Genomic DNA, 22,575 nt, shown 5'->3' on the forward strand with positions numbered 1-22,575 from the left:
TTTCTCAGGGAGTCAGGCTATAGTCCTCTGAGGATGGGCATGTGTACGTCTTGACCCTGGGGTGTGAATGGCAACAATCAGGGAAAGTGCAGAATACACTGGCTTCCGGAATGTAAGCCTGTCAGGAATCCCTTCGTCTTGGGGCTCCTCGCTCCCTGTGGTGACAAGATGGCCATAGTGGGTGAGCTTAGCTTCCCTGCTGTGTCCAACTCCAGCCAATTCCTGATGTCACACCTGGTCACGTGCTCCCCAAGCCTGTGACCCTGAAGCCCCTGATGGAAAGTGGGTGGACCCCAAGGGCAGGTGAAGGTGGTCCAGAGAATGGGGTGGGTTCTGGAGGCAGAGGCCATAGGTGTCGGAATTGGGTGAGCAGTGGGCTAGCGGGTCAGCAAGCTGGAACAGAGGGCATCCCCGTGGGCTGCCAGTCATTTCCTGATGTTTCACAGGAAGGCCAGTGTGCCTGAGGTGCCATGGCTCATCCCTGGCAGAGTTGAGGGCAACGCTGCTGGGTGGGTGGGTGGGACTGAGTACTGGCAGCAGGGAAGTGGGGGCTGGGGCTATGGGCGATGGGCTGCACAGTGGTCACTTGAGGGTTAGGTTCAGCTACCATGATGGTCGGCTTCCCTGGCTGGGTATGAGATGGTGCCTCAGGGCTAGGGCCCCAGCAACAGGCCAGCCCTACCCACTCATGGTCTCGGGCTCTGTGCATGTCTCTGAGCAACATCTACGGAGTCTGGGGCTGTTATGAGGGGTGAACAGCAGCACTGGTGATAATCACCAGTTATTGGATGTTTGTGAGGTGCTAGGCACAACCATAGCATTTTGCTGATATTGACTAGTGAATGCTCACAGTTCTAGAAGGCAGACACTAGCAGTGTTCCTAATTTTGAATGAAGAAAAGGAGCTAAGTGGTAGGGTGGGCCTAAGGACCTCGGGGTCATAACGAGCCTGTCATCAGGTTGCTAACTTGAATGGGATCAAGATATCCCTTTGCCGAGTACCCTGCCAGTCCTGGGAGCCTCCTCACTCCCTGACAAACCCGCCTGCCACTGATGGGACATAAGCAGGTGTGCAGGGACCAGAGCAGAGTTCTGCAGGCGAGAACCTCTACTGGGGCAAGGACGGCTGCCCACTGAGGCGGGTGTGCATGCAGCCTTAATCTGCCAGCGTGTGTAGGTGCAACAGCTGGCGGGCTCTCCAGGGCAGCCAGGTAGAGATAACCAGACGTCCGGGCCTGAGGAGATGAAGGCCCAGCTCTCAGTTAAACTTGCCAGCTGTTGCCCAGAGCCCGCCAGGCACTCCTCTGTCTCCTAATCAGATAGCTCATTCCTAGAGCTGCTGCAGGGTCAATGCCTCACACCTCTGGAATATTTCCGTCAGGGCCTGCACCTGCCTGCCTTGTTTCTGAGAGAGGCTGAGCTGCCTGGAGTGGGTGGGCAGCGTAGCAGCCTGCAGGTCTGAGCTGTGCATTTGGCGGTTGTCAGTGTGGAGGGCTGGGGGGCTTGCACAGCCCTTGGGTCCTGGCACCTCTGCTGCCCACCAACTCCCTCATCTGGACATACCCCTTCTCTTTCCAGGCGGCTGAGTCCAGGGGAGCCAGGGTGGGCGGTGGGTGCCCTCTCAGGTGGCAAAGAGCTGACACCCATTATTACTCCACCCCCACATGCCAGTGTGCGGTATGAGGGGTGAACGCCTGTCTTGGGCCCAGGCGTTCCCTGGTATTGCTGCATGTTGGGAGCTCCATGTACCCCTCAGGTCCTGGGCCTTGTCCAGTACCTTCTCTGCTCTCATCTTGGCTAATCCTGTGACAACTCAGAGAAACAAAGGGATTTTATCCCTGTGTTAGGACTAGGGAAACTGAGGTATAGGCAGGTGCAGTAGTTTCCTAAGGTCACCCCACCAGTGAGCAGCAGAGCCAGGGTTTAAGCCTGGTCCTGAGTGGGGGTCGGGGAGCCTGGAGGCCAGTGGGGCACCTGCCTTGATTCCTGGTCTGGCCATAGCTTTTGCAGAGCTGCAGACGGACATCCACGAGCTGACCAATGACCTGGATGGTGCTGGCATCCCCTTCCTCGACTACAGGACGTATGCCATGCGGGTGCTCTTCCCCGGCATTGAGGACCACCCAGTGCTCAAGGAGATGGAGGTGGGCTGCTGGCCGGGGCTCATCCCGCATCCACCCGAGGGGCTCCTGGGGTGCTGGTGGGCAGCTGGAGGGTCCTGATGGATGGCTTGAGCCTGCAGGAAGGGGCGCTGGGAAGCAAGGAGGAAGGTCGGGAAGGGGTCTGGGGTGGGAGAGTCACAACCCAGCAAACCCCCCCAGTGACTGGGCTCCTTGGGGCTGCCTTCATTTTGTTGGGCCCTTTAGTCCGTCTCATACACCCTACAGCTCACCTGATCTGTCTCCTGGGTGGTTCTGAATGCCAAGCTTCACTGGGCAGGAGCCCAGCCCATGTATGCTGGGGGTGTGAGTGCCCACCTGAAATTCTTGTGGCTGTTTGGGGCAGGAGCACGTGACCGAGGGAGCATGGAGGCCATCAGAGCTGGGCTTTTCTCTGAAGCTGTCAGAGTCCTGGCTGTTGGCACAATACATCTTTAGGGGCCTCCATGGCAGGCCAGGAGCCCAGTTCCTAGCTGGGAATAGCCGGGCTCTGCAGATCAGCTCTGTCCTGTTCTGTAGCCGAGGGCATCCCTTCTCTGCACTCCTTGCATGTTGGGGGCCTGCTCACCTGTGCGGTTCCATTGGTGGGATGTTTCCTCTTAGACTGAACCTGAAAGATTTCCTGTCACTCTGGCTTGGGCCCAGGCGTTCCCTGGGATTGCTGCATGTTGGGAGCTGTGTCCTCTGTCAGGTCTCTCTCCAGATGTTGCTATCTGCTGTGCTGGTCCAGCTGCTTTCATAGCTGTGACTATGTGTTCTTGGGACCTGCCATCTGTCTGCCTGGGCTGGGAGCCAGGTGTTACTGGTGGCCTCTGGCACAGCCCAGTAGCGGGGAACCTCCTGCCTGACTAGCCTTGGTACAGATAAGAGAGCCAGCCATGCCTGCATCCCACCTCTTTTTCCCACCTCCGTGCCACGTGGCCCTAATAAGCCTCTTCCCCCACTGGACTTCAGGCATCTTCCATGAAGCAGGGAGGGTGGTTTCTGGGTTGATGGTTGTGGCAAGAGCAGAGTGAAAACATGGATGTGCCGATGGGGTGTTGGGTTGGGCTCCCTCCAACCTGCTAGATAGTGGCAGGAACAGGCCCTCATTCTACACCCCTCACTAACGCTGGTATGCCTGAGTCTCTGCCTGGGTGGGTATTTCAGGCAGCTGCCAGGCTACATCCATTCTGCTGAGGCCTGGACACCTGTCAGGGTGTCACCTGCCTCTGAGGCCTGCTCTGTGGCCTTGCCCTGCCCTCTGGCCCTGTCCTGCCCAGAAGGCCTCTTCCCTGCCCTCTCCCTCCCCCCCATGACAGTACTGGGTACCCTGCTGTGGGTCTGAGCAGGCTCCTGTCCTTCCAGGTACAGGCCAATGTGGAGAAATCACTGACACTGTTTGGGCAGCTGCTGACCAAGAAGCACTTCCTGCTGACCTTTATCCGCACGCTGGAGGCCCAACGCAGCTTCTCCATGCGCGACCGTGGGAACGTGGCCTCGCTCATCATGACAGCTCTGCAGGGCGAGATGGAGTATGCCACGGGCGTGCTCAAGCAGCTGCTGTCTGACCTCATTGAGAAGAACCTCGAGAGCAAGAACCACCCCAAGCTGCTGTTGCGGCGGTGAGCCCACACCTCCCACCTGCAGACACCAAGGCCTGCTGGGTGCTCGGCCTGGGGCGTTACTGTAGTGGTTCTGGGGGAAGCTCCGGCTTCCTCTGACCAGATATTGGTAGTGGGGACCAGGTGTGTTGTGCATGGGTCTCCACCCTGGGACCATCAGTGCCGGGCCTGAGTCATGCTCAGAGGCCTCCTCTGGGGCTGAGGGCTGGGGTCTCCACCGCAGCTCCCCAGCCCGTGAGTGCCTTTAGTGCTATAGGAAGGGGTGAGGGTGGGGGTGGGCATATTGTGTGGGCCTGGCAGTGGGAGTTATGTCACCCTGCCTCTGTCTGTCTCCAGGACTGAGTCAGTAGCAGAGAAGATGCTGACCAACTGGTTCACCTTCCTTTTGTACAAATTCCTCAAGGTAGGTGGGCTGGGGAGGAGAGAACGACAAGAGGATCTGGGGACAGATGAATGGGTGTGAGGGAAAGAGGAGGCCAGAGATGCACAGTCTCAGCCCAGAGTGGCTCAGGATGGTCTCCCGCAGGACATGCACCCATTGGCCCCCTCTCCTGTCTCTATGAGGCTGTCCAGGCCTCACCCAGCCACCGGGGCAGGAGTGGCCACCCCAGCTCTGAGGCAAGCTGTCTTGGGCCTCACAGCCCGTGTGCAGCTGAGCTGGAGTTTGAATACAGGCCCAGGTCTCTGCACTGTACCCATAGGCTTACAGCTAAGGATGAGGGGGAACAACCTGGCAGGGGTGGTTCATGTGTCCAGCACCCAGTGCTGGGCTAGCCTGGGGAGACACCTGGGACCTCCTGATGGCTCTCGTTGTGGGGAGAAGTTGCACAGAGACAAGCCCCTGTTTAGGCTTGGGAGAACCCCCCCATCCCTAGAAGACAGGCCCTGACCTGTGGCCGTCCTCAGAAGGGGTGGAGGCAGAGGGCACACACTGCAGCCCCAGGCCAGATGTGGGTCCAGGTGGATCCCGTGTGGGCTGCACGTAGAGAGTGGGAGATCGCTCAGACCCAGGCATCTGCTTTCCCTTGAAATCTGAAGGCTTGGCAGACACACTCAGGACGAGAGGACAGTGGGCCCCAGGCCAGGCCCAGGCTGTATGTTCATTCGTGCTTCCGCTCATTTCTCTGACCTCTATAGATGCTCTGCAGACGGCCAGCATGATGGGCAGTGGAGCCCAGTGGCCTGAATATCCCCGTGATTGCTTCTTAGCCAAGGACCTCTGTTTCCTGTGTCCTTACTGAATCGGGGACACCCAAGGGGGCCTTCAGCCCTTCACTCAGAATGCTGTTGGGCCCTGGCCCTGGTGGCTTAGAGGTGCCCAGAGCAGAGTTCTGCCTGGCTGGGGGGAGAGGGTAAATAGGAATCGGGACATGTGAAAAGGGGGCAGATGTCAAGGGGTGGGTGAGGTTTGAGGAAGGGAAGGAGTTGCTTAGCAAGGCAGAGGGAGCGACAGCTCTGAGGTGGGGGTGAGGTACTGTGTGGACAGGGAAGACAGGCTGGGCAGGGCTCATCTGGGGAAATCTAGGCCTGTGGAGAGTGTCCAGTAAATGCTGGGGCTCTTGTTAGGCTGAGCTGGGAGCCAGTAATGAAAAGTTGTGCATTTCCTGTAAAATTCGGTGAGACGGTGATGTATTTACACGCTCATTGAATTGCACTCTGGAATCAGGAGAATCAAAAGTTTAGAGGACACGAGCCACTGGGTCCGAGCTGCCTTAGCTTCATCGACCCGTCTGCTCCTGAGTCTCCACAGGCGGAGAAAGGGGCCCCAGCTTGACCAATCCAGTCTGAGGCCTGGACTGGGTGTGTGCTGTGTGATGCCTGGTGGAGGGTCAGGCTACAGGAAGTAGGCAAGTGGGGCCGGCGCAGAGGGTTGAAGGCAGAGCGGTTGAGTGGGTGCTGCTATCAGGAAGCTGTGGGTGCTGTGGGCTCGAAGATGGGGGCCACTTCATGGAGGGTCGGGGCGGGTATCGGATAGGGGGAGAGGAGGCCAGGCCTGGCCAAGGGAGCGGGAAGGCAGTGTTGGGAGCTACAGGCCAAGCTGACTGGCCCACCCTTACAGGGTTCCATTGAAGAAGCTGAGCAGGGCCCAGGTGTGCTTCAATCTGCTCAGAGCACCCCCCTACTCACAAATCATGTTTGCCCCCTCACGATATGGATGTGTGAGGTGCTGGGCAGGAGGAACTGGCCCAGAGCCACGTGGATCTGCAGGAGGGGTACCCGACACTGGCTCAGGCTCCTCCTGTCTACATTAGCTGGCCACTGACTTTGTGCCACAACTGTTTTTGGTTTTTTTAATGTATACGGTCACTCCTCTGTGTCTGCAGGTTCTATATCCATGGATTCAACCAACCACAGATAAAAAATATTCAGGAAAAAAGATGTTACATTGTTACTGACGTGTTACTATGTAGTTAGGCTTATGATGGTTGTATCTACACGGGACTAGGTACAGACTTTTTTCTTGTCATTATTCCCTAAACGATACAGTATAAAACTACTTCCACAGCGTTGGCATTGTATGAGGTGTTATAAGTAATCTGGAGGTTATTTAAAGTAAGTGGGAGGATGTCTGTAGGTTATATGCAGATACTATGCCACTCAAGTCTGTCTGTGGAGTTTGCTGTGGGGGAGGTCCTGGAACCAGTCACTGAGTACTGAGGGATGAGTGCACTGTATTTTTTTTTTTTTTCAGTTTTAGTAAGAAATAATTGACATATATCACTGTATAAGTTTAAGGTATGCAACATAAGGGTTTGATTTACATATATCGGGATATGATTATCACAAAGGTAAGGTTAGTTAATATCTCCATCTCATGTAAATAAATAAACAATTCTCATGATAACAGCTTTTTTCTCCATTGGTCCATACCAACTTGCTAGACTTTTTTAGAACAATTAAGTTTCACAGCGAAATCAAGCAGAAGTTACAGAGATTTCCCATATATCACGTGCCCTCTTACAGCCTCCCCATTATTACATCCTCCACCGGAGTGGTGCGTTGGTTACAATCGATGAACCTAAGTTGAAACAACATCCCCCAAAGTCCATAGTTCATGTGAGGGTTCCCCCTGGGTGCTGCGCATTTGGGTTTGGACAAATGGTAGTGGCTTGTACCCACCATTGCAGTATTAGTAGTTTCACTGCCCTGAAGATGCTTATGCTCCACCTGTTCACCTGGCAGCCACTGATACTTTCCTGCCTCCACACTCTTGCCTTTTCCAGAATGTCCTGTAGTTGGAATCATGCAGTATGTAGCCTTTTCAGACTCCCCTTTCATGTAGTGATATGCACTTGAGGTTCCTCCATGTCTTCCCATGGCTTGGAAGTTCATTTCTTTTCAGTGTGCCATAAATTGTTTTTAAACACCCCAAATCCCTGTCATTCTTTACTGTCTTTAAGAAACAAACAAAAAATGAACTAGGAAAGTAACCCCTGTTCATTTTAGCATACCTAAACAGCACAAGAGTGAGTGTAAAGTGCTGAGCCATCCTCCCAGTTCTGGGGGTAACCACCATCAGTGTTTTGACGTGTGTCCTCCACGCTGGTTTCTGAACTGCGAAACAACTATCTATAAATAGCATACATAAGAAGAAACCCTGGTGGTGTACCTTTTCTTCACTACAGGTTCTTTCCGTTTTAGGACCGTACCTTTCACACTGCACGGTACTCCCCTCCTCGGGCAGAGGTGCGGTGGCCGCCTTTGCAGGTGGTTTTCCTTCTTGTTAACAGTTGCATAATGTTCTCAGTGTGAGTGTTGTGCTGCTGGAGGTGGTGGGAGAGCTTGCATTTTTCCTCTCCGTGGCCTGCACTGCGGCCAGCATGCTGATCCAGTGATCATTGCTTGCCGTGTTAATGCTTAAGTGGATATCCAGAACGATGATTATAGGTGATCAGGCATGTTCATTTTTTATTGGAATATATGCTGCCAAGTTTTCCTGCAAAGAAGGGTTGCACCGATTTAGTGTTTGAGAATCTTACCCAGGCCTTGGATAATACCTACTTTATCAGCTTTTTTTTTTTCTCATCTTTGCCAGCTTGTTGCTTTAATTACTGTTTCTCTAATAACTTGGGCATCTTTTTGTTTGATTGGCTACTTTTATTTTTTTAATGTCTTTTTATTTTTAATCCTTAATTGCTTTTTTAGGGTTATTTCTTCCAGTAGTTTATACAGCTTTTTTTTTAAAACACAAAGTTTCCATTTTGTATAGCTCCTGTGTTGTTCATAGAAATGATTTTTATTTGTGTACTCTGTGAGGGAGGCTCGCACTTGATTCCCCCTCCCCACTTTGAAGTGGAGAAACACTTGTCCTAACATCATTCATAGAATAGACTATATTTGTATTATCTTTGTACTTGAGAATTCATTGGTAGTTTCTGCATGTTCAGAGCTGGGGCTGGGAGGCATTTGAGGACATCCTTTTCCCTCACTTTATAGGTAACTGAGGCCCAGGAGGGTAGGACTAGATGGGTCCTTGAGTTCTGGGCCTTCCTGTCTCCTGGCCTTAGATCTTCCATTCCGACCTTGCCCCATCTGAGCAGGTTTTGCAGGAGTGGTTGGAGCCAGCACTGGGGAGCCTGCTGGCTGGGCCAGGAATAGATAGCCCACTCAGCCTGCGCCCTCTGAGGAGACTTGGCATTTGAGGACTAGGCACTTTAGAGGTACATGGATCTGGATTAGAATCCTGGCTTCCCCATATTCACTGTGTGACCCTGGGCCAATAACCTCTTCCTTCTGACTTTTTAGAAATACCCCTTTCTCCTGCGCAGGGCAAGCAGGGGAGCCTTTGGGCAGGTTCTTGGTCTGCCCCCCCCCCCCAGCCACTCTCTTCAGATGGGGTTTGCAGGAAGAGGCAGCTATTGATGGCAGTGCATCCTAATCTGCACCCATTCTTGCCTCCTTCCCAGCTGACTTAATGAAGTCAAGTTTGCAAATGAAACATAATTTCAGAGATAGACATGTCGGGGAGTCTAGGGCTGTTTCTTTAATTATTGCAGATGCTAACAAGGTGCCCAGGGCGCCTGGTTATGGGGCAGAGCTGCTGCTTGTGTGGTGACGGAGTGGGTGGGGTAGGCCAGTGTGCTGCCTTCTTGGAGCACACTCCTGAACTCCATCCACCGGGGCCAAGGCAATACCGGAGGCTGTGCTCACACTTGGGCCTTACCTGTGCAAGGGGCACAGCCAGTCAGGCCCCTTGAGGTGTGGCTCTTGCAGTCAGGGCCAGCCTAGGACAGACAGGACTGGTGAGCTCTGACGTTGACTGTCTTCACTTTGCTGTAAGGACATGAGCCTGTTCCTTCGACAACTCTTTTCACTCATGGCATTTGTTGTCCAGCAGTGTCTGGAGCCCCAGGCATACACAGGCTCCGTGCTAGGCGTTGGGATGTGATGTGGGTGAGCCGGCTGTGCTCTGGCCCTCAGGCAGCTTCCACTCCAGCTGGGAGAGGGCCTCAAAGAGAGCAGCAGAAGCTGGAGGTTGTAGCAGGGCCCTGATGGTGATGAGGGCCAGCAGCTTTGGCCTGGGGGAGCTGTTCTGAGAAGGCAGATTGGGTGGAGTCCAGGAGGGCCAGTGAAGACCTGAGGAGAGATTGCTGGCTGCAGGGACAGCAGTGCCAAGTCCCTGAGGTGGGAACTAGGTGTTCGGAAGAGCAGGAGACAGCTTTCGTGGCTGCGGTGTGGTAGCTGGGCAGTGGTCAGGGTGGGAGCAGAGCAGACCTTCACAGAATGCCCAGAGGCCGCCCCACGGCACCGCGGCTCTGACTTCATGCCCCTCAGTGCTGGCGAACTGCCCTGTGTCGGTGCATCCGCACCTCGCGAGTAACGGAGCTGGGCAGCCCTCCACCTGCAGTGGCGGGGTCCCAGCCAGGAGGGCCCCTGGCAGCCAGCAAATCCAGGTCATACCTAGTGATCTATGGCACAGGGTCTGCCCATGTTGTGGTCCGTGGGGGTCCAGAATGCAGTGTTGGCACTTCAGGCTCCAGCAAGTGGGGTGCTAGGGCATTGGCTAAGGACTGGGGCAGTGGACCCGCTGAGGCCTGAGCTGGGGAGACTCAGGGCTTGAGTCTTCCTTGGCATGAAGCCCACATGGCCACATCGCGTTTTCTCATGTACTCGTGACACTCTTTGCTAAGGTCGCGTTGGGGTTTTCACGTCAACATTCGTGGGGCAGCGGGTCTGTCTAACTTATTCTCTTGCACAGTCTTTGTTGGGCTCTAGAACCAGGGTTCTACGCGCCTTCTCGGAAGAATTTGAAAATGTTGCTGATTTCTCCTTGCGGGAACGGTGCAGAGGCACTGGAAGGGTGGGGGCAGGTGGGCAGGGGTGGAAGCCCCAGGGATGCTGGCTGCAGCCTGACTGCCCACTTGCCTGCTGCCACAGGAGTGCGCAGGGGAGCCTCTGTTTATGCTGTACTGCGCCATCAAGCAGCAGATGGAGAAGGGCCCCATCGACGCCATCACGGGTGAGGCGCGCTACTCCCTGAGTGAGGACAAGCTGATCCGGCAGCAGATCGACTACAAGATGCTGGTGAGCGCAGGCCCAGCGTCCTGCCCTGCCCCCCACCCATGCTCTCCCACCGGCCTACTCCCTGAGAGGTGAGTGCTGATGCTGCACCCCTCCTTGCCCCCAGACCCTGAACTGTGTGAACCCTGAGAACGAGAACGCACCTGAGGTGCCAGTGAAGGGACTCAACTGCGACACAGTGACGCAGGTCAAGGAGAAGCTGCTGGACGCTGTGTACAAGGGTGTGCCTTACTCCCAGCGGCCCAAGACTGGGGACATGGACCTGGGTGAGTGAGGGAGGGGCTCCATGCTATTTGGCAATGTGGCCGTGCTGAGGTTCTGAGCGATGGGCCTGCCAAGGTGGCCTCCCAGGTGTGCAAGGAGAGGGGCAGTGCCAGGGTTGGGTTTAAGGGCTGGAGAAGTCCAAGCAGGGCCTCTTGTTCCTCTTGTCCACAGGCTGCTGGTGGAAGGTGCTGGAGGCCTTGGAGGGGGGTTGAGGGCTTGAGGGAAGGGATGTATTCCAACGGCTCTGTATGTGGGCAGGGCAGGGTGGAGGCAGGTGGGGTTGAGGATGGAATCATGGAGTATACTTAGAGGGCCACCCTGTCCAGGTAAGAGTCAGGGATTGGGGTTCCCACTTACTGGAGGAAGAGGGTGGGCCATCGGAGCTGGCGCAGGGAGTGGCACTGTGGCTCATGAGCTGGGCATGTAGGGGTACCCACAGGGCTGAGGGGGGTGGCAGAGGAGGAGCAGCAGGCCTGGGATTGGGGAATCCCACCGTGGATGTGGCTGGAGAGGTGGGGCACCAACATGGAGGCCTTCAATGCCAGGCTGAGGAGTTGGAAGATCTTCCTAGAGCTCAAAGGCAGGTGTTACGTGGGGGTCGGCTGCCTGGGGCGGGACAGCTGCCGCTGGGGGCACATGCTTCCAGCTCTGAGCCAGGCTGTGAGCTGCTGGGAGGGAGGAAGGGAGGATGCTCTGCACTAAGTGCCCTGGGACACCGGTGCTCCTGGGCTGAGCGGGAGACCAAGGAAAGGGGCAAATGAGGCACCTGCCTGTGGCCCCGCCCTCACCGATTTCCTCTCTTCAGAGTGGCGCCAGGGCCGCATGGCACGAATCATCCTGCAGGATGAGGATGTCACCACCAAGATTGACAACGACTGGAAGAGGCTGAATACTCTGGCTCATTATCAGGTGACCCTGCACCTCCCACCCTCTGGCATGGCTCAACCTCTCCTCAGGCTCCAGGGCAGTGCGGAAGCTGGTGTCCAGCCCCTGCTTGTGCATGGGCGGCAGATGTTGGCAAAAAGAGGGACACGGGTCACATGTATTACCTTCCCAGACCCACCACTGGGCCCATCTGGAGGTGTACCAAAGGCTGGCCTGGGTTTGCTCTCTCCCCGCTATGGTCAGGCCCTCTTCACGTGGCCCTTCGCCACTCACCCGTCTGAGGGGCGTCCACTGCTTCCCGTGCTCTGGGACTGGGCATGGCCTCTGCCCCAGCTCAGAGGAGCCTCTTTGCGGTGGGAAGGGGCAGGTGCTGGGTGCAGTGGGCCTGCCGCCTGCCTGGCTCAGAGTGGTGAGGTGACTGGCCTCCAGCACAGCACCGGGAAGGACTGGAGGTGTCACCACAGCTCCCAGCGGTGGGTCATGAGTCTCCCGGCCCTCTGCCCACAGGTGACGGATGGGTCCTCGGTGGCTCTGGTGCCCAAACAGACGTCTGCCTACAACATCTCCAACTCGTCCACCTTCACTAAGTCCCTGAGCAGATATGGTGAGAGGTCGGGTAGGGCAGCGGGCAGGGCTCACTGGCCTGGATAGCACGCCTACCCTGGGCCCCTCTGCAGCAGGGCGATGCAAAGGTTGGAAGGGGCCACATCACGGCCTGTCACTTGGACACAGCCTTTCCCTCAGTTTGGAGGCTTCACCTTTCCCCTATAGCACATACCCAGACACAACATGTCATCCTCTGACCCTCACAACCCAGGGAGCGGGGGCTGAGGACCCTAGTTTTCAGAAGTGGAAACTGAGGCTCAGACAGAGGAGCTTCTAGCCTGAGGCTGCCCAGCCAGGGCCAGGGCAGGGTGTGGGTGCTGGATGCAGTGGGCCTGCCAGCTGACTGTGTGGTGCCTGCAGAGAGCATGCTACGCACAGCCAGCAGCCCCGACAGCCTGCGCTCACGCACACCCATGATCACACCTGACCTGGAGAGCGGCACCAAGCTGTGGCACCTGGTGAAGAACCACGACCACTTGGACCAGCGGGAGGGTGACCGTGGCAGCAAGATGGTCTCAGAGATCTACCTGACGCGGTTGCTGGCCACCAAGGTAGGCCTGGATGGGCAGGCGGTGGGGACATGGGCGCAGCACAGCCAGCTGCAGGCCACCGAGGAGCTGAGGGGCTGCCAGTGGTGCCCTGGAGCTCTGTGCCTTTGCCTGCCTGCAGGGCACGCTGCAGAAGTTTGTGGATGACCTGTTTGAGACCATCTTTAGCACGGCACACCGGGGCTCGGCCCTGCCACTGGCCATCAAGTATATGTTCGACTTCTTGGACGAGCAGGCTGATCAGCACCAGATACACGACTCAGATGTGCGCCACACCTGGAAGAGCAACTGGTACCTTTGGAGTGGGATTGGCGGTTGGGCAGGTGGGGCACATCCGGGGGGCAGGGCTGAGCAGCTGCAAGAGGCCTGTCCTCTGGGTACCCTGTTCTGATGGGTGAGGGGAGAGGCTGGCCTGAGTTTGCTCTCTCCCTGCTATGGTCAGACCCTCTTCATATGGGCCTTCCCGATTCACCCATCTGAGGGCCATCCACTGCCCCCCGAGCTCTGGGACTGGGCATGGCCTCTGCTTCAGCTCGGAGGAGCCCCTTTGCTGTGGAACCTGCATGTATGCACACATGGCTCTGTGCAAGGGTGTGAGTGTGGGCTTTGTGTGAGAAATGAAGTTGGTGGACCAGGCCTGTGCCAGCCATTGGCAGTGATGAGGACAACAGTGGTAGTGACAGCAAACACTTTGGGACTCTCACCCCCTCAGGTAGTCAGCACTCCACCCCCAGCACCCACTCCTCAGTCTGGCTTTTGTCTCCCTGAGCCTGAGCATGTGCCCCGCAGCATCTGGCCCATCTCAGAGAAGCTCCTGGGCCTCTGGCCTCCCCCTCGCCCCTCCCCGCCGATCCCTGGTAGCCTTTCCCTCCCAGCACTCTGGTCTCCACATGCTGCTACTTCCCAAGCCTGGATGCAGCCCTTGGCCTGTGCTGCCTATGGGCCTTGGAGGGGTTTCATGGGCACCAGGGAAGGAGCATCGTCTGGTCGCATCATCCAGGAGAATTCTCTGCAGTGACAGAATGCTCTAGATCCAGAGTGGTGGTTTTGTGGCCCCGTGTGGCTACTGGGCATTTGATGTGTGACTTCTGCAGCTGAGATTCTGAATTTTTATCTTTGTTTATTTCAATTTAAACAGCCACAAGTAGCCCAGTTGATGGCTGTTTTAGGGGTGGCATTTTGGGCACAGAGGTCAAATGTCTGTCGGATGTGTCCCCTGGAGCCATTCCTGGGCAGAAGCAGGCTTGTGATCGTGTGTGAGTGCATGTGTAAGCCTGTGGCCATGTAGAAGACTGTCCTCCCGGAGTGTGGGTGGCAGGAGACAGCTCTCACTTCCTGAGAATCCTCGCCCCTCTCTAGGCCTCAATTTCCCCATCTGCATGGAAATCCATGGTCACTGAAAGTCAGAGCCAGGTCGGCTGGGAGGGGTACTGACCATGCATCTGACCTGCCCACGCAGCCTGCCCCTGCGCTTCTGGGTGAACGTGATCAAGAACCCACAGTTTGTGTTCGACATCCACAAGAGCAGCATCACGGATGCCTGCCTGTCGGTGGTGGCCCAGACCTTCATGGACTCCTGCTCCACCTCTGAGCACAAGCTGGGCAAGGATTCGCCTTCCAACAAACTGCTCTACGCCAAGGACATCCCCAACTATAAGAGCTGGGTGGAGAGGTGCGGCGAGTGTGCAGGGGGTGGGTGGTAGCCGAGGGCTGGGACCCAGCTCATGTGCCAGCCTGCCATCTCCTGCAGGTACTATGCTGATATTGCCAAGATGCCTGCCATCAGCGACCAGGACATGAGTGCATACTTGGCCGAGCAGTCGCGACTACACCTGAGCCAGTTCAACAGCATGAGCGCCTTGCATGAGATCTACTCCTACATCACCAAGTACAAGGATGAGGTGAGCACACCAGCCTTGCCCAAGTTCACCTGCTTCACACCACCTGCTCAGCCCTTCACCAGGCCTTGCCAAGCAGGGCTCCCTCCCCAGGGCCCTTCTGCCAACCGCATCCAGTGCCTGCCTCCTCTGATCTGCTTCCCATTGGCCACCTCACGTGCTGAGGCAGGGATACAGCGCTGTTTGATTACCTATCAGGCCTGGCAGGGTCCAGCTGGGCTGCAGCAGGCCAGGGAGCATGCTTCTGGGCACGGGGTCTTGGGGGAGCAGATTGCAGTGGCTTCCTCAAGTGGAGAACATGGGTTGGTGAATGACTGTTCTCCAAGGGCCCGTTACAACAAGCATGTCAAACTCGCAGCTGGTGAGCCGCATGCCTCCTTAAATAAATGAGGCACGCAGGCCACGCGTTTGACCTGCTTGCATTACAAGGTGGATGAGCCTGGGTGGCATCTCCAGAGCCTTCCTCCTTTAGCATTTTCTGCTGACCTGGGTGAGCCTGCAACAGGTCTCCTTGTCATCTGCTTCACAGAGCTGGGGCTTCCTGGGGAAGGACTGACTCGTGGGCTGAATTGGTTGGGGCACACAGGGCCGGAGAGGCAGGATGGGCATGGCCATTGCTAAGGCCCTGGGGCCAGAGTGGGCCTGGCTACAGGGCCATGGAGGCCAGGAGGCTGAGAGGAGGAGGGAGCAGTAGGCCAGGGTGAGGCAAGGGGTCTGTCGCTGGGTGTGCAGGCCTTGGGGAACTTGGGCTTTCCTGTGAGAGAACTGTGATCTGACTGTCAGGTGCCCAGGGGGAGGGGGAGTCAGGGACCATGTAAGGGCTGGGCTATGGGTGAGAGGGATCAGGACTTGCTGATCAGACTGGCTATGGGGTGTGACTCCAGACTCAAGGTGGAATGAGCTACGGGAGGTGGCAAAGTCCAAGGAATCCACCTTGGATTTTTATATAAGTTTGAGGTGGAGCTGGGACTGGGTAGAGACTCAGGCTCCAGGGTTAGCGTGTGGGGGTCGGCAGCCGCAAGATGGCTCTAGAGGTGAGTCCAGAGCAGAAAGAGGACAGGCTGAGACTCAGAGCTGGGGCTAGGTATTCGGAAGTAAGGTTGGGCAGATGAGAAGGATAAGCCACAGATCCTGGGTGACCTGGAGACGCCGCCTGGGGCTTGGAGACTAAAGCCTGCCCTCCTCAGGCTCACGAGGGAGAGCAAAGAAGCTAGAGGTTCTCTGCGGAGCTGCACTGTAAGGGGCCAGAGAAACAGGTGGTGGAAGGCGACGTGCTGTCAGGCTGAGGCACCAGCGGGAACCAGGAGCGTGGACTTAGGGTGCTCCTGCTTCCTGGGGGCTAGACACAACAGGCTGAGTTGCCTTGCAGGGAGAGACTCCAGGGGGTGGCGGCATGTCTGTGTCCCCGATGGCCAGGCGGGGAACTGCACCAAGGGGACAGGAAGGGCTGGCTGTGACCAGAGCCCTGTTTGGGGCTGGTGTTTTGTGGGTCGAGGGTAGGAATAGTGACCAGAGGGCAGGGGACTCAGTCTTCGTACCAGTGACCTGGAGGTCCAGGTTCAAAACCCAGGTTCCTCAGCTCACAGTGGAAGGGATGGAATTAGGTATCTGCTGCAGAGCCCCGCCAGCCCAGCCATGCCACTTGCTTAGAGAGTGTAATCCTCCAGGCTTCTATGAGGTGGTCCCATGTGGGCCCAGCGAGCCCGCCAGGCTCACTAACACCCTGCCTGCCCCTGCAGATCCTGATGGCCCTGGAGAAGGACGAGCAGGCTCGCCGGCAGCGGCTCCGGAGCAAGCTGGAGCAGGTGGTAGACACGATGGCCCTGAGCAGCTGAGCCACCCACCACCACTGCCCAACGGGAGATTAGTGAGAGGGCCGCAGGGTGGCCTCCAACGACAGCCAAAGCTGGGAGGTCCCTGGAGGCAGCCTTCCCCCACGTGTGCCGAGTGCCTGTGTGCTCGGGGCAGGCGTGCGGGCCAGCGTCCTCCCCGCCTCTCTTCCCCCTGGCTGGGGGTCCTGGTTCTTACTGGTGTGGGTGAGACGGTGCCTGCAGCACCCTCTGTGCCCAGAGCTGCTGGCCACAGGGCAGGTGGATTCCAGTTGCAGCTGGAGACCTCGGAGACGCCGGAGACTGTTGAAGACCTGGAGAGTAAGGCTGGGCCCTCTGGGAGGAGGGATGCCCGTCTGGTTGTCTCCTCGAAGCCAGGCTGGCGAGGCCAGAAGGGCCAGGAAGAGGGGCTGGAGGGGGTCAGCCTTCTCGGCTTCCCTGGCAGAGTATAAGGGCTGAGGCCTGTCGGGCAGCCTGGGGAGGCTGAATGCCAGGCCTGGCCCAGGTGAGCCGAAGTCAGTCTGGACTGTTGCCACCCGCCTGCCACCCTCACGCTTGCTGCTGCACCACACCACCATCCTCCGATTCACCGCGTGCTCTGCGGCGGAGGCAGGAGCACCTCGCCCAGAGAGAGGCCCAGCTCCCTCCTGTGGAGGGGCTGCAGGAAGGCAGCGCTCCCCGCTCCCAGGTGAATTCCAGAAGGACTCAGCCACTCCCTGTGTGTCCTCAGGGCTGTGCCTCTGGGGGCCACTGGGGTCTGGAGCTCCGGTCATGAGCACACATTCCCATTATTTATTCCTCCACTGCATCCGCTCTGGGCAAGCTCTCCAGCATGGAGCTCCTGGGAGCAGCCCGACTGTCCGATTCCCTCCCTGCATCTGTCTCCCCCTCTCTCCACATCCACCTCCAGCGGCTTCCAGCCTGGCATCTCGGCAGCATGCTGGCCCCTCACACGCAATGGGACGTCTGGGGCTATTTTTTGTTCTTTAGGGGGAACAAAGAAACCCTGCTGCACTCTGTTGGGGTGGCCAGGAACATGGCAGGGTCCTGGGTCATACTCTGGCCTGGCTGGGAGCAGGACACAGTGACCAGAGGGCCTGGTGGTTGGCTCTGTCCACCCTGCCTTCAGTGAGCAAGAGAGAACAAATTTTTAACTAAAACAAAACCTGTACATTAGTATATATATGTGTGTGTGTGTATATATATATATATGTATATATATATATGTGGCTCTAGCCTCAGTCTCCAGCCCCAGTGGGGTCCTGTATAGCTGACTGGAGGAGGAGAAATTTTACAAACAATTTAGAATAAGAAAATTAAGGCAATGGGAAAGCAATACCAAATGGTCGTGAAGCAAGTGGCCAGATTCCCTGAGTGGAACACTCCAGGCCTCCACCCCTCGACCTGTGGTTTGTCCTGTTTTTTTGTTTTGTTTTGTTTGTTTTGATGTATAAAGGAGAGAACTTCTCTTGGCGCCCCACCCCCACCCCCACCCCCAGCTTCCAGGGCGAGGGGCTGTGAGTTCCTGCATGACTGTGCTAGCGTTAAGTCTGACTTGATCTTTTTAAAACTGCAAGTGTTGAATACTAGAGATGTTAGACACTTTTTAAAATGTTTTTTAATTAGTCACTTGTGAAAGCAGACAAGCGGCCCCCCTCTTCAAGTTCACTTTTTGACGGTACTAAAGATTCCCATGGACTTTAAGGGACAGCTAACTGTGGCCAGCGTCATCTTGAGGACCCCGCTAAGCTGCATGGGCCAGGCGGCACACCTTGGAGATGGGTTAAGGGCGGCCCCTTGCGTGGGGAAGCAGTGGGAACTGAGAACCTGACTGGCACCGGGGAAAACGGTTCCCCCTCACCCGCTCCGGTGATGAGCAGGCTGGTCTCCCGCCGCCGTGGATGAGGAGCTGGAGCCCAGGCAGCCCCTCTGACACTCGTGCAGCCCGCGTGGGCTCGTCCCTGGGCCGGCGTGGGGGCAGAGCTGAGGCCTGTCGGAGATTAAGCTTGCTTTTTGGTGGCCACTGCTCTGGCCTGGATTCCAGTCCCAGGTGCACCCTGCTCCTCCGATGCTGCCTGGCTGTGCCTGGGTGTGGACCTTGTTTCCTCCAAAGTCTTCCCTGGATGCTGGCTTCCAGTGGAAGCCCTGTTCTTCCAGTTCCCTGCTCGGCCCTCTCCAGAATCCAGTTCCAACCCTTCGTCCTGAGGCCTCCCGCCTGCAGACAGCCCCGCGCTCACCTCCCGAGGCTGCTCCTGGGCAGGCGGAGGGGAGGCCCACCTAATAGCGCACACCTGTCAGGCGCAAGCACTTTAGCAATATCTGTTTACATATGAGCTGATCAAGCTGATTCTAAGCCTGCTGTCTGCTCAGTGCAGCAGGTCCCGCACCTCCCTTCCCGCCAGATCTTGGAGTTAGGTTCTGAGTTCTTGTCAGTGGCTCTCAGTCCTCCAACCTCTGTAGCACCCCAGGCGCTGGGCCCAGGCACTGCACCACCACCTCCCAAGCATTGTCCTGCCAGGGGCTCTGACCCCGAGCTCTGGCACTGGCCCTGGGGGTGTGGGGCCCTGGCAGGAGCCTGGAGATGGAGTGCCACTGCAATGAAGGCCCCTGTGCAGGCGCAGACCAGGGAGTCTGGGCTGCAGCACGGAGTGCTGTGCAGGGACACCCTCCCCCCGGGCACTGCTGCTATGGCCTGTCCTGCCTCCGGCTCTCCCTTCCCACCTTCCCCACTCTTGTCTCAGGAGTGCCCGGGGACGGCTCACGCCTTGGTCTGGGAGCCCGGCCTCTCAATATACCTCGAGCTTGCCCTGCACTCCCTGACCCAGGGCGGAGCAGCCAGGGTCACCCCAAGATGGAGGGCCCTAGATGTTCCCCCCTCCCTGGTCTGACCTTGCTGAGAGCCTCCGCCCTGGTTCTCCCAGTTCTGGATGTGATGGCTCATGTTGGTGCTATACACGCTAGAATAGATGTATTTACAGAGAGATATTTTTAAGACGAAGCCCACAACTAGCTGTCCTTTACCGCCACAGGGCCCCCACCCAAAAGAAGAGCAATCACTCGCGGCCTGAGCCGCCCCTGCCACTGCCTCTCCCAGGAGCAGTGTGGCTGAAGGGGCGCTCAGCCCACAGATTGTGTAAATACACGGTCATTTCCTATTTTACTGTTCTTCAGATTTAGTACTTGTAAATACAAACATTAAGGAGAGATTAAACATTTTTGCTAAAGCTCATGGCTCTGGGCTTTTCTTGCTGAGAGGGGTGTGGGGGTGGCATGTGCCAAAGACTGCAAGCACATCCTTGCTCAGAAGTGTCCGCTGTCCTAGGCCTGGTGGCCGCAGGTGCCAATTGGCCTCCAGGGTTTCAGCCGCCCCGCAGGTGTGCGGCCCAGGCCGGGGCTGCATTGCTCCTGTGTGCGAAGAGCCCGCGGGTGTCTGGGCCTTGGAGGCACTTGGAAACCATCGGAGCCTGTAGTCCAGGGGGCCCTGCAGTGTGCTTTTCAGAGGCTCCCCAGGGGCTCATGTGCAGCAGGGTTGTGGACCCATGGCTCGGAGTAGCGGTTCCCTGGGGGCCTTTTAAAATGCAGGCTCTGGTACAGAGGGCCTGGGGCAGTCCCCATGCCTGTGGCCCGCAAGCTCGGGGGACCTGAGGCCATAGTTCTGGGACACCACCTTGAACAGGAGGGGCTAACACTGCATGTCCCTGCCTTTCTCTGGAGCCTTGCAGCCGGGGAATGTTGGCCTTCCCCCCACAAACCCCTGTTCCATCCCGTGGGAATGACGTCATACGTCCCTGATGGTGAAGGTGTTGTGCGGCCTTTGCTGGCTGTGGTCCCGTTTTCTCCATGGCCCAACAGGGATGGCCCTCCCTGCCCAGGGAGTCAGATGTGATCGTTTTGGATGAAGCAAGCCGGGGTCTGGAGGACACAAGTGTGATGTGTCCCCAAAGGTCGTATCTGGTTCTGCTCTGTACCTGATCTTCAGGCTGTCGCCAGGCAGTGACAATGACAGAGGCTGATTGCTCGCTTGTAGTTCAGCCACTGTCCAAGCTTGGCCGGTGAGTCAACTGGTTTGGACCTCACAGCGACCGTGAGGTATGGGTTATTATCCCCAACATACAGACAGGATGCTGAGGGACACACAGGTGCTGCCCACGGCTGCCCCGTGGTAAGGGACAGCCAGACTGACAGCAGGTCCCAGCGAGTCAGGAGGGAGGTTCCCAGGGCACCCTGGCAGCACTCTGGCCTGCCTTCCCACAGTGTCTCCCCTCCGTGAGCTCTGACAGCAGGCCATAAGTCCTAATACCTCCTGCTCCAAATTGGGCCCGCCCTGACAGCCGGGCTCAATCACTAAAAAGAAATCAGTATAATCACCATGAAATTGCATCAGAAGCAAATTTAGCAAATGTGGTCCAGTCTGGGGTGTGACGCGGCCTGTTCCCGTGGCTCGGTCCCCTCCAGCCTTCTGGTACAATCAGCCCTGCCTCAATTACCCTCGTTAGGCTGCCAGGCCCCCAGCCCACCAGCCGGAAAGCGGGTGATCATCTCAGCTGCAATCAGCGCACACCGTGCAGCGATCAAGCGTAATTATGCAGCTGGCACCGCGCGGCAAGGAGGCAGGCGCCTTCTGATTGCCGACCCCGGGGCTCACCGAGGGAATTAAGACCATCAGCTATTAATATGGGGGCTGTCTGCCTACGCAGGGCATGTGGATGGGGGTGTCTGGGTGGCAGAGGGTGAGGCTAGCCTGCGATCCAGCACCTTCAACTGCATTGTGATGAGACGGCAGACGGCACACGGGCTCTGTGAGCAGGCATCAAATAGGCCAGACTGAATAAACACCAAGGTAACGGCATCTGGGCCACAGGCGTGAAGAAAACATAATCACATGTGAGGGCAGCCAGGGGGACAGGGTAGGCCGCTGGGGAGGCGCAGTGGTGTGGAGACCTGAGGGACGAGGGGGACCGGCCATGGTGGTGTCAGAAGAGCGCTCCCTGAGTGGAATGAACGGGGCCTGCCTGAGCAATGGGGCGAGGAGGCAGGGTGGGCACTGTGTGAGGTGGTCCGCGTCCTGGGGGGCCTCAAGCCTGAACAGCAGTAGACGAGCTGTTCTGAGCTCCTTGGGAAGCAAGGAGGGTGGGCTCTGTTAGCATTTGGAGGCCATGGCACTAGAGGGCCAGAGGCTAGAGGAAGCCAGAGACCATTTGGGAGACTCCTAAAGACGTCTCCCTGTGACCTTGGCCCCAATGTACCCCTTTGGGGCCTTCCTGGAGACCTGACAGCCCATCAGATGGTGTTATTCTGTGGGAACATGTGGCCTTTCTGAAAACAGAGCTGTGTGACTTGTTCTGATCCATCATTGGATTGGCAGTGGCAGTGGCTTGAGTCATACCTGGGCTGGGCAGGTACCTGGGTTTCAGGTTCACTACCCACCCCCAGTCAGGGCAACTGTCAATGTGTCTCTTTCACATTGATGTCTCCCTCCCTCCCTCCCTCCCTCCTTTCTCTCCCTCTCTTCTTCTCTCCTTTTCACTCTACCTGAAAAGCAATGGAAAAAATATCCTCAGATGAAGATTAAAAAAATAAATAGTTAAGATGTTCAATTTTACATTATGTGTATATCACCACCTTTTAAAATAATAATAAATTAAAGAGTCTGAGCTGTATTGTGTGGACAAGAGGGCCACAGAATATTCTGCAGCAGGAGCACTCGGCTCTTCCCTTCGGCCTTGGTGGTCTCATCTACACCTCGGCTGCAAGGACTTGGTGACCCCACACCTCTGGCTGCAGTCCCCGCCTGGGTCCCCCCTCCCACAGCCTGAAGCCCCAGCTCCTACAGGAAGATTCCTTGGGCATCCCCACCCTGACCAGGCACAAGCAGGATGTAGGAGGTTGGAAGCTGTGACTCAGCCCCAGGTGGTCCTGTGTGTTCCTGCCCCTGCTGGGCTTGGGGCTCCAGCTCTCTCAGCTGGTGGCTCCCGGGTGAAACGTCCTCAAGCCCAGCTTTCAAAAACACCTCTCCATGAAACTTTTTATGTTTTTATGAATAATGATATTTTTTTCTTTATTTAACCACCTTGTCATTATTGCACTAATAAAATTAATATTTGCATATCAAATGTTGCCTCAAAACTGCATTTTCATAGATGGGCTTGTGTGATGAGGACCTAGGAGTTGTTTTAAAAAGCATTTCTTCCCCTGGCTGGTTTGGCTCAGTGGATAGAGCGCTGACCTGCGGACTGAAGGGTCCCAGGTTCAATTTCAGTC

The 22,575-nt window shown here is 56.8% G+C and overlaps 1 protein-coding gene across 1 annotated transcript in view; it reads left to right on the plus strand.

Annotated features, from left to right (window-relative positions):
- PLXNA1 (plexin A1) overlaps positions 1 to 19,538 on the plus strand; it is a 54,362-nt gene extending 34,824 nt beyond the window's left edge. The window contains exons 21-32 of the mRNA XM_054723814.1: positions 2,001 to 2,143; positions 3,506 to 3,762; positions 4,099 to 4,165; positions 10,141 to 10,287; positions 10,391 to 10,550; positions 11,354 to 11,457; positions 11,941 to 12,037; positions 12,400 to 12,590; positions 12,709 to 12,878; positions 14,047 to 14,259; positions 14,338 to 14,488; positions 16,225 to 19,538. Coding sequence (XP_054579789.1) covers positions 2,001 to 2,143; positions 3,506 to 3,762; positions 4,099 to 4,165; positions 10,141 to 10,287; positions 10,391 to 10,550; positions 11,354 to 11,457; positions 11,941 to 12,037; positions 12,400 to 12,590; positions 12,709 to 12,878; positions 14,047 to 14,259; positions 14,338 to 14,488; positions 16,225 to 16,320 — 1,796 coding nt within the window. The 3' untranslated portion in view covers positions 16,321 to 19,538. The remainder of the gene's footprint in view (positions 1 to 2,000; positions 2,144 to 3,505; positions 3,763 to 4,098; positions 4,166 to 10,140; positions 10,288 to 10,390; positions 10,551 to 11,353; positions 11,458 to 11,940; positions 12,038 to 12,399; positions 12,591 to 12,708; positions 12,879 to 14,046; positions 14,260 to 14,337; positions 14,489 to 16,224) is intronic.
- The last annotated feature ends 3,037 nt before the right edge of the window (positions 19,539 to 22,575 follow it).

Source organism: Eptesicus fuscus, chromosome 12 (assembly GCF_027574615.1).
Source record: "Eptesicus fuscus isolate TK198812 chromosome 12, DD_ASM_mEF_20220401, whole genome shotgun sequence".
In the NCBI taxonomy this organism is placed as follows: domain Eukaryota; kingdom Metazoa; phylum Chordata; class Mammalia; order Chiroptera; family Vespertilionidae; genus Eptesicus; species Eptesicus fuscus.